The sequence below is a fragment of the Dermacentor variabilis genome, unplaced genomic scaffold (genome assembly GCF_050947875.1).
Source record: "Dermacentor variabilis isolate Ectoservices unplaced genomic scaffold, ASM5094787v1 scaffold_20, whole genome shotgun sequence".
Taxonomy (NCBI): domain Eukaryota; kingdom Metazoa; phylum Arthropoda; class Arachnida; order Ixodida; family Ixodidae; genus Dermacentor; species Dermacentor variabilis.
In genome coordinates, this window is record NW_027460368.1 from 1,485,898 (window position 1) to 1,497,478 (window position 11,581).

Consider the following 11,581-nt stretch of genomic DNA (forward strand, 5'->3'; position numbering starts at 1 on the left):
ATATATATATATATATATATATATATATATATATATATATATATATATATATTTATATAATGTAAAAGGTAGTCGGTTGCATGTTATACATGGCACAAACACAAGGAGTACTTTGACTCAAATGTAGCGGTTGCAAGGCGTTGGTATACACTTTGACTTCATGTAGTAGGTAGCACGCACTGAACAAGTACGCAAAGAGACCACGAGGTGGGAACAGAGCTTCCCATCCAAGGTGCGAGCCTTTTTTCCTTTTCCTTTGTTCATTGTGCGCTACGCATATGACGGCACGGTCGCGCTGGACCACGCTCCCGCGCATTCCGGTCCGACCGGGATGATTGCAAGACGATTCGAGTCACGCCAGTTATCATAACAAGATACGCGTGAATTCCAAGAAAGTAACAACCTGGGTAAACAGAAAAATTCCAGCCAATCAACCAATATAGCATATATGGAAATATATTTTTACAAAAGCAAGAAAAAACAAGATATCACGCAAATAAAGACGAAGCTACATAAGAGGTGCCACAGGATTGTACGAAAAATAAGGAAACGCCGAAAGTCCGGGTCACCGGCGAGCTTCGTCATCCGCCGGATCGTCGAGAGTCTCGTCATTGGCAAAACTTCGCAGGCGCATCCTGGCTTCGGAGCCAGCCTTCGGCGACCCGATTTTATGGAAGCCTATAACCTCCACAATGTTTGCCAGGACGTCCTCGTACTGCTTGAAAAGTACCATAAATCATGTGGCCATTACTCCCTCATAGTCAGAATAGTTGCGGAGAGTTTTGCCTCACGGAATTTCGAAGTCCCCGTTGATGGAAAAACCCGTGGGGCTGGCCGCGCGAAGGGGCAACGCGAGGACGGCGACGACTGCAGGCTTGTCGAGCTCGCGTGCGAAACCAGCCAGTCAGAAGCTGTGGGCGCACGCAAAGCGAGACACGTCGCCCTCGCGCCAAGCACCACCGCTGGAGACGCGGCTAGGGCTGCGCAGTGTTGCCGCGAGGATCAGGCGGTGGGCGGAGGCTTCGAGAACCCGGGGCCGGAGGGGGCGTCGCCCGGAGTCGCAACACGCGGTGCCAGCTCCCAGCTCGTTCCGTCCCTTGTGAACGATGGTCTTGGAGAAGTCAAGTGGAGCGAGAAGTGATGCTGTGGATGCCCTGGGGGATCCACGACCAGAATGACAAGGGTCGCTTCTTCTGCGCAGCTCTCCGCTAAAATATAAAGCGTTCGCAATAAATTGTAATATTGACATCAACATTCCCAAATTACCGTATAACTTATCTATTCCGTCCTATTATATGTTGTTCAAATCATGAAGAGCAATACTAAATTCCTAAAGCAAAAGTAACGCGAAATCAAATTATCACTCTTCATTGTATTAACATTTTCTTAAATGTAATTCGAAGTGCTCAATAGTATAACGCGCATTTGGCTCCGGGGTGCGTAGTCACAGTTATCATTCTGCTTGAACTGTTCTCCAGAGCAGATGCAAGCCAATCAGGGTTTTGGGCGTTTGATTACCGAAGCCGACATGCCAAAGGCAAACAGCCACTCAAAGAGAAGAACCGTTTGCTCTCTTGCCTGCTGCTTAAAAGCATTGAAGTATTACGATAAAGCAGCCATGAAAAGAACAACCCCCGCGATACAGGTGCAGTGACGTGCCTCTTATATTTTATTTTTTAAAATTTCTTTCTGCTTTGTTTTGCGGCGCCTGAGATGTATTTGGGTAAGTCTCAATGTGTCCACGAATAAGTTTGAGAAGCATGCGCACCCAGTGTACAAACCACATGCAGATTTCTAGTCTGATTGCCCCTAAGTTTTCAAAAGATGCACTCAAAATAGTCATAATATTTCTCTAGCTGCGATTCCTGCCAACTTTGGTGCATGATGCCACCGAGATGAACGCGACCTCTCTCCAAAGCACTGCACGTGGAGTCTATCTTTCCAACTTTCTCTCTTAGAGACGCTCTTCTTTCGGTTACGTAACATGTCGGAATATTCACCTGTCCGCTGTCCCGTTGACAAAGGCGCGCGGGCAATCGTCGCTGGACCGAAAGAACCCCGGCACCTGGGAGCCGCCAGAAGGAAAGATGCCGAGATCCCTGCCGCGTTTCGTGCATCCGCGCGTGCCTTGAGACCGAGAGCAGACGCCTTCGGACACGGTTGCTGGTCTCTGAGCGCGGCCACTCCGCTCGTCCTGCGGAGCTGCGTGCTGAGATCCGGGGTCAGTCGTGTTATAGCTCGGGTGCAGTGCGACGGCATCATACTGAGCCCGGTGCATTACGACTGATACGAGTCGTCGCAACAGGATGGCTTGGCGTTGACAGTAGCAGCTCTGTGGTAAAGAAGGTCTTCGCACTGGGCGCGTTCCAAAAGCTCGCCTGATTCTTGCGATATAGCACTGCGGGACGATCAAGAAGCCTAGTTGCTGCACACAATGGCGGCGGGCGCGCAACGCACGAGAGAGCTGCCTGCTGCGTTCTTCGTTTTCTTCTACGCAAGCCCGTAGATCCGATCCAAGGAAATGTCTTCTGTGACTACTTCCCCAAAATATACATGTCAGATGATACGTAAAATCGACTCGTGTCAGTCTTTTTGAAGGCTATGGTTAATTAAAAATAAATTGCAGACAATATGTCAGAAGAAAGTACCTGAAAATTCCACCAAATTTGTCTAGCGACTACTTATGGGCCAAAAAGGAGGAATACCTGTTGTGTTGAGTTCGGGCTGTAGGCATTGTCATTTTCCTTGGAACTTCTAATGACTCATGCCCATGCAGCAAACGGCATTGCTCGATCGAATGCAGCAGATAATGCGCAAGGCCTGGAAACGGAAATGATATCTCAATTAGAACTTTTGTGCACTGTTCTTGAGGCACCGTCTGCACCACTATTCGTCATTTTCTTTGCACATTTTGCGAACAGTGAAAGGAATGTGCTCTTGCAATATTACTCGTAATATTTCTTTGCGAAAGCATATTAATTGCGTTCATTGTATTGTGATTTCATATTAAACTTGCAAGGTGGAAGTTATCTATAGTAGCTGTTAGGTTCTCCCTACCAAGCGAGTCCAACTCGTAGGGTTCACTATAAATGGTACATTGAAGAAACATTGAAAGTACGACCTTGAGGTCAATGCCCTTTGCTATATTACTGCTTTTGTTCTCAAGTGAGCCGCAGAGAAACGACATCAGTGGGACCACGCTCGCCTAACGCTTCGTAAATATTATAAAAAACGAAGAATACCAGCTCGGAGGCAGCTACATCCGGGACCTCAAAAAAGAATGAAGCTGCCAAGAGTGCCGTAGAATAGCAAGATGGCGTTCCGGGCTCAACGCCCGACTGCCGCAACGCAGCAAGCGCCTGCATCAAGGGTCGACTGGTGCTCATGGACATCGTCAACCTACGTTGATGCTCCCGAGAGTGACGCGGTCATCACCAAAAACTAGGATGCCGAGAAAGATGTCGACGTCACATGAAGCCAGAAATCGTGACGACTGCAGGCATGTCGTTTGCCAAAATACTAAAGGCTGCACATTTGCCAGGTCTTGGCACCGGCATCCCTTTGCGACGCCGAGTGACGCTACGCCAGCCGACGGTGGCATGTGGGCCGGCCTTTAGGCTGTCCATGCAATGCTTGTTTGTCGATAATATATTAACTTTAGTGCCTGAGACCTTGTCAAAATCTAAGCCACCACAAGGACCTAGAACCGGAACTCCTGGGCGGCGTTGCCAGTAGTTGTTCGCATTCGCGCCTTTCCCAACTTTACCCAGACTTCGGTCACAGCAAAACTGACGTTGCTGGTGTCCTGGAACTCGAATTTACCAATATATATGAACTTATTACTACTTTTTGAGTGTTTTCTTGTGCCAATCCATGCATCAAAGTTAGCAGCAGGTGATTGAAGCGTCAGTGTACAGATTGACTTGTATAGCTTTCGTCCGAGGCTATATGAGTGCGTACCAAATGTCAAAAGATACTTTGTGCAAAAACTCTCCATAGGTCACTTCCGGAGCAAATTAAGTGGAACTGAAATGTATTGCGCGGGATATTTTCAGGATGTTTATGTGAAAAGCGTACTTTAATAATTACCTGAGTGAAGATTGCGATTTCCGCGTTGCAAGTAATGTCCGCTTTTCTAGTGAACAGATTGAAGAGACGAAAGTGCGCAATCTTCTGCTGGAGGTCATAAGGCAATCTGCTAAGACTTAAGAAAAAATATCTTTTATTATCAGGCACAGATGTACTCCTTGGGTAATTCCATTGGATATGAATTTCTTGAAAAAATCAGCACAGAAGTGGTCATTCAAGCTCCGCCATTTCAAACAATAGAATCAGTCCATGAAAGGACATCATGGTCATGAAATGTTAAATTGGACGTTGCGGGCTCAACAAACTATAGGCAAGTGTTTGCGCTTATTTTGAGCCGGTTTGACATTCCCGTGATGATGCTTAGTGAAGGACACATGTATGAAACTTAGCATGCACGTATACATGATGACTACAGGTAGTCAGACTGCCGTCCATTATAAGACATACAGGTCGGAACACGTGAAAACATTCAGGAACATGTGGTAGACGCTGTACGCGTGGACTCCAATCTCAACGTGGTCACCAATTAAGTGTCCCTTAATCAGCACGTATATAGGAGTACACAATCAATTACACTTTGGCCACGTCAGAAGAGGTTCAAAGTGGTTGGCAATCCAAAACATGACTCCGTGTATTGAAGCCATTGTAGCACAAAGAAACATGCTCATAAGATTCCACGCTCAAAAGCAGAACGCCAAGGCCGCTGAGGCCATCACGGTGGTGTTTAAAGGGACACTAAAGAGAAAAACGAGTAAATTACCTTTCTACAATACCAAAGACACCATTCTTACCACGATAAGACTCTTGGTAAAGCAGAAAATTCGGAAGAACGAAACACGGGTGGCGACGCCTCCTTGAAGTTCCCGCACCTGGTTGCTGTGACGTCATAAATTTTGATGGCATGTTCTAGGGCCTACTTATTTATATAGTGGTGCAGATTGACTACATCGTGGTCTGAAGGAACCAGATATTAAAAGTGGCAAGTTGCGAAAACCTTTACTCGGACAACGCGGCCAAAATGCGAAAAGATACTTTGGAATCCCTGACATCACACTAACGTACCGGCGTCGGCGTTTCGGCTCGAAATTCATATACTGATACTTCGACCTTCATTTTCTCGTCTAATAATCAAACTATTATTTTGAAATGACTGCCTGCAGGGTTCCCAAACAATTCTTTATAAGTCTAAACTAATTTATTCTTTCGCTTTAGTGTCCCTTTAAGCAACAAACACAACTATTCCAAAAAGAAGCTGTCAATCGTTTTATTTATTCGAGACGCTCACTACTCTGGCTAGTACGGAAGCACGGAAATGACACGCCAGCAGGCATCACGATTTCTGGCTTGATGTGACGTCGACATCTTTCTCGGGCTCCTGGTTGATGATGATGATGATAGCAACTTTATTGTACCGCCGGATATGGAGGCCCCTACTCCCCGTCCCCGGCACACAGGCCTTGGGGACGGGGGCCGGAACCTCCGCGATTAGAAGCAAGCAAAGAGGTCTTGACTCTTCGCGGCTTCTTCCGCCAGGCGGATGGCGTGTTGCTGTCCTCGCTCCGCAGCAGGGCTTCCCAGGCCTCTCTACAATTTATGTTTGCTTTAGCCCCTGGTGAGCTAGCGCATTCCCAGATTGTGTGATCGAGGGTCCCTCTCGCCCCACAGTGTTTGCACTCATCGGTTTCTCTATCATGCATAACATGGTATGCCCAGACCGGGTTTACGAAGTTCCCAGCTTGCAGGCGCCGCCATGCGACTGCCTCTCTATTGTTTAGACTTTTATCCGGTGGTGGCACCAGTCTCCTGCGTAGCCGATAATTTTCGACAATCTCCGTATAATTTTGCAGACGCTCGTCCATGTTCCGGCAGTCGGGCGGTTCCACAGCCACCCGGAAGTAGAGAGCTCGGGCTAACTCGTGGGCCGCCTCGTTGCCAGGAACGGACGTGTGTGCAGGGGTCCAAATTAGGCTAATTTTTCTGTTCAGCCGTATACTGGCCAGAACCCTTGCCGCTTCCGGCGAGATCCTGCCCTTTCCAAAATTCCAGATGGCCGTTTTGCTATCGCTAATTATGAAATTTGCTTCCGTTCCCACGCAAGCAAGCGCTATCGCAACTTCTTCAGCCGTTTCCGAGTTGCGGCTTCTAATGGTGGCGGCCGATACGGGGGCACCTTTGCCGTCGACCACCGAGGCGACCGCCGCACCCGACTTGCTACTTGCCGCGTCCACGTACGCAACCGACTTGCTGTTCATTGAATCAAAGCCTTTGATTAGTGCTTCTGCTCTTTTTTCCCTCCTCTCCGTGTTGAATATGGGATGCATGTTACGAGGAAGGGGGGGAATGATTATATTTTCTCGGCAGTCCAGCGGGATGTTTGTCTTGCCTCGTAGTCCCCTATCTGTTTGCAGGCCTACCATTTCGAGGATAGCTCTGCCCGTGGTCGTTCGGCTTAATCTTTCAAGCTGCGAAATTCTGACAGCCTCCGCTATTTCGTCCCAGGTATTGTGCACCCCCATAGAGAGGAGCTTTTCTGTGGAGGTGGTAATTGGTAAGCCTACGGCCCTCTTTATGCACCGTCGAATGAGCGAGTCGAGTTTCCTCCTCTCCTCTGACCTGATGTTTAAGAAAGGTGTGGCATAGCACACGCGGCTTATTACGTATGCTTGGGTTAGTTTAAGCAAGCTTCTTTCCTTCAGGCCTCGTCCTTTCAGCGCGACCCTTCTAAATAAGCCAAGTGCTTGCGTGGCAAAGCCCTCTAGATTTTTGATTGTCCCATCATTATATCCGTTTTCCTGTATGAAAAGTCCTAGGATTCTGATTTGGTTAACCTTTGGGACTGGTTTCCCCTCTATTTTAATGTCAAATTCCCAGCTACGCTTGCACCGGAGCGACTTTGGGTTGTAGACGAATAACTCCGATTTTTGCGGTGAGCACGACAGACCCCTACCGGCAGCATAGTGCACGACAGTATCCGCCGCCGCCTGCAGGCGCTCCTCGATGCTCGCATCGCTCCCCTGGTAGGTCCAGAGGGTGATGTCATCCGCATAAATACTGAAATTTAGCCCCTGTATGTTTCTCAGAGCTTCGGGGAGGCCCCTCATCGCCACGTTGAAGAGGAACGGGGAAAGAACCGAGCCCTGTGGCGTGCCCCTGCTTCCTAATTTCCGTGATGATCGCGTCACTATCGCGAGCATCGACGACATTTCCTGGTAGGTTGCCAATGTCCATGAGCACCAGTCGACTCTTGATGCAGGTGTTTGCTGCGTTGCGGAAGTCGGCGCATTCAGCCCGACACGCCATCTCGCTTTTCTACGGTACTCTTGGCAGCTTCATTCTTCTTTGGATCTATGGGCGTGCGTAGAAGAAAACGAAGAACGCAGCAGGCAGCTGTCTCGTGCACTGCGCGCCCGCCGCGATTGTGTGCCGCACAATGGCGGCGGGCGCGCAGTGCACAAAACAAAACAGAAATGTGCAAAACGTGTTTAGGTAAGGCACATAGCTGCAACTGGTTTTATTCCATCATGCTCTTCATAAAAAAAAAGTTTAAAAATTTGAAGACAACTAGGCAACGCTTTCGATAAAACCCTTAATTACCTAAGCAAAAATGAGCTAGAAAAACGTAGTTATGCCTAATTCCCAACCAAATGGCAACTGAAATTTCGACAAGAATGACATTCTACGTGAGCTTATCACACGTGAACTTATAACACGTGAACTCTCACGGTGGACATAGACGGGTTTGCAGCTGGAAATCAAGAGCTACAACGGGCAGAGTATATTCATGTTAATTGAACAGTCATACTTCCTCTCTTTAAAGGAACAAAATGTCAAATATGCGGAGCTACACTACATAGATATTGACGGGGAATGCGCGAGGTGGAAATTCAAGACGATGAGCAAAACGTGAACAAGGTGAATGCTGGAGGCAACGTTTCGACAAGTGGTCTTGTCTTCTTCAAGGCTACGTATGTCAACGCACGTCGCCTTGAAGAAGACAAGTCCACTTGTCGAAACGTTGGCTCCAGCATTCATCTTGTTCACGTTTTGCTCATGGCCTACATAGATATTGTAATTCAGAGTGCAATTGAGGTTCCAATTAAGTATTACGTGTGGTTGCAACCTCGCATGCAGCGCTTCGTAGATGCAGGTTACTATCAGTCGACAAATAGCTAACAAAATTATGAATTTTCTCTTTATAGGTAGTGGTATACTATGAACGGCATATACTTAGCAACTAGAGGGCGTACACAGCATACTACATTGATGCGCCACTAACAGAGTTCTAAATCATGAGAAGAAGCACGGTGCAAAATGCAGAGTGGAAACTCCCAGCTCAACACCCTTGCCCTAGGCGAAATGGCAGCGGGCAGAGAGAGAACGGTGAGCTGGCGAATGTAAAATAAAAACAACAGAAATAGTGGGTACTTTGTAATTCAGCAAAATGACCTGAATAATTTAGAGGAATTCAACAGCCCGGTGTTATAACTTGTTAAAGAAGCACGAGGCTTCCAATAAATGTACCATTACGGCAAATTTTGCACCACGCATCATACAAGCACATGCCCGAAATCATGACAAATTGGCAGGTAGCCACTAATTTAAAGAAGGGAACCATAACTAATGTTCTTACCTCTATCTTCCAATAGTCAGTGAATAACAGGTGAGGGACCGTGACGTATACATTATCCAAATGGAAATACTGCTCTGGAGCCGTCAGTTCGGGTAGATTCTCTCTCTTAAACTCGGCACATTGCACAATATATGCATACACCACTGGCGTTGTACGCCATGAATGTCTGAACATGGCGATACACACCAACTCTAACAACTACACCGGAAGCTTTGTGCTGCAACGAACGAGCGTCGATCGGGGCAGTCCGCCGGAAAGTCCATACCAAAAATGGCCGAACGCAGTCTTCAAAACACCACGGTCTCCTACGTCCTCCTTAAGAAAAGTTCACAGGGCAGTGAGAAGACGCAGAGCAGTGTTCTCCCTCGCCCACGCACCGCGCTGATCACGTGCTATATTACGGATCCCCTATTCGGATATTTCTAAGCGTGATGGAAAGTTCCCGCGCGAGCGCTCGGCGAGAGGTTAAGCGTGTGATTTCCTTTTTCACGCGTACGCGGCTCGCTCATGCTCGCACAGGACAGAACCATGGCAGGCAGTATTGTCCTCCCACTTAAATGAAGAAATTTCACGCTTATTTTCGGTCACGTGGTGCTTTAAACATCATCTGCGTCTCAATAACATGCGCGTCACGCTCAAACTGAAGTTTAGCGTGATATTAAGCGTGGAATTTTTCAGAGTGTACTGCAAACTTTCTCATGACTTTTCTCTCTTCCTTGATGATGATGATGAAGCCTCAATTAATGGCGCAAAGCCGCTGTTGGGGATAGACGACGAATCGGGTGGTAATATGATTCAATAAATGAAATAAAATAAATTGGTTAATAAATAAATAACACAAAAAAGGAAAATAAATCGATAATCCAAGATGCGAAATAAACTGTGAATACATGAGGTCAAGTATTGATCAATACTATAGTAAGCCTTGCATTGATACGAGTATACAAAGAAAAAAGGAAGAAAAAAAAGGATATACTTAAACTTGAGTGAGTTAAATTATGAATAATAATAGTAAGATTTAAACTGTGCGCCAATAATTATTTTTCATCAACTAAGGAAGCACATTAAGGCAGCATGCTGCTGAAGTTACTGCGGATAAATTCTTGTACAGGTATTATGTTATAAAGTGAACAGTGCTAACATGTATTCATGCATTAAGTTCGTTGAATACGTTTGCAAGACAGCTATAAACAAATTCGTTGTATAGAGGCTTATGAAGGGCAAATCTTTGTAAACAGCAGCGTCGTCTCGGCATGCATATTCCGTGAATGAATAGTAAGACAGATGTTAGTAATTAGTCCACTCCATTTTTTTTCTATTGGGGAGGGGGGATTGATTCGGAAGTCAGCGCAAGGTATGCCAGTAGTGTCAGTATAAGCCCATTGTGTATATCTCAAATGCCTGAAAACATCCTTGAATTATCCGCGATATACGGGTCTTGCTGATCGCGGCAGGTGGCACAACATAGTATTTCGAAATGTTTCTAACGTCGTGGTTTCGGAATCTGCCATACGCATGCGGCCATGAACACGGCTAAGTACGCAAAATATTTTCGGCGAATTTCAACACCTCATTACCAGGGCTTGAATACGGTTGCAGAGTGCCTGCTGTATAATGAGGCAGACGGCCCTAAAGGAGGAGGAAGGAGTGTACACTGTTTTTCATGTGAGGTACGCACATACGAATGCATATATATATATATATATATATATATATATATATATATATATATATATATATATATATATATATATATATATATATATAATGTACAAGCTACTCAGTTGCATGTTATACGTGGCACAAACACGAGGAGTACTTAGACTCAAATGTAGCGGTTGCAAGGAGTTGGTATACACTTTGACTTCATGTAGTAGGTAGCACGCACTGAACAAGTACGCAAAGAGACCACGAGGTGAGAACAGAGCTTCCCATCCAATGTGCGAGCCTTTTTTTCCTTTTCCTTTGTTCATTGTGCGCTACGCATATGATGACACGGTCGCGCTGGACCACGCTCCCGCGCATTCCGGTCCGACCGGGATGACTGCAAGACGATTCGAGTCATGCCTGTGACCATAACAAGGTACGCGTGAATTCCAAGAAAGTAACAACCTGGGTAAACAGAAAAATTCCAGCCAGTCAACGAATATGGCATATATGGAAATATATTTTTACAAAAGCAAGAAAAAACAAGATATCACGCTAATAAAGACGAAGCTACATAAGAGGTGCCACAGGATTGTACGGAAAAAAAGGAAACGCCGAAAGACCGGGTCACCGGCGAGCTTCTTCATCCGCCGGATCGCCGAGAGTCTCGTCATTGGCAAAACTTCGCAGGCGCATCCTGGCTTCGGAGCCAGCCTTCGGCGACCCGATTTTATGGAAGCCTATAACCTCCACAATGTTTGCCAGGACGTCCTCGTACTGCTTGAAAAGTACCATAAATCATGTGGCCATTTCTCCCTCATAGTCAGAATAGTTGCGGAGAGTTTTGCCTCACGGAATTTCGAAGTCCCCGTTGATGGAAAAACCCGTGGGGCTGGCCGCGCGAAGGGGCAACGCGAGGACGGCGACGACTGCAGGCTTGTCGAGCTCGCGTGCGAAACCAGCCAGTCAGAAGCTGTGGGCGCACGCAAAGCGAGACACGTCGCCCTCGCGCCAAGCACCACGGCTGGAGACGCGGCTAGGGCTGCGCAGTGTTCCCGCAAGGATCAGGCGGTGGGCGGAGGCTTCGAGAACCCGGGGCCGGCGGAGGCGTCGCCCGGAGTCGCAACACGCGGTGCCAGCTCCCAGCTCGTTCCGTCCCTTGTGAACGATGGTCTTGGAGAAGTCAAGTGGAGCGAGAAGTGATGCCGTGGATGC

At 47.1% G+C, this 11,581-nt stretch overlaps 1 protein-coding gene across 1 annotated transcript; it reads right to left on the minus strand.

Moving 5' to 3' along the window:
* Positions 1-497: 497 nt before the first annotated feature.
* LOC142568511 (uncharacterized) lies at positions 498-2,451 on the minus strand. The gene is made up of 2 exons (XM_075678425.1): positions 2,001-2,451; positions 498-1,208 (listed from the first exon to the last, which is right to left on the minus strand). The coding sequence occupies exons 1-2, from the start codon at positions 2,276-2,278 to the stop codon at positions 905-907; spliced, it is 582 nt and encodes a 193-aa protein (XP_075534540.1). The 5' UTR covers positions 2,279-2,451; the 3' UTR covers positions 498-904.
* Positions 2,452-11,581: the final 9,130 nt, after the last annotated feature.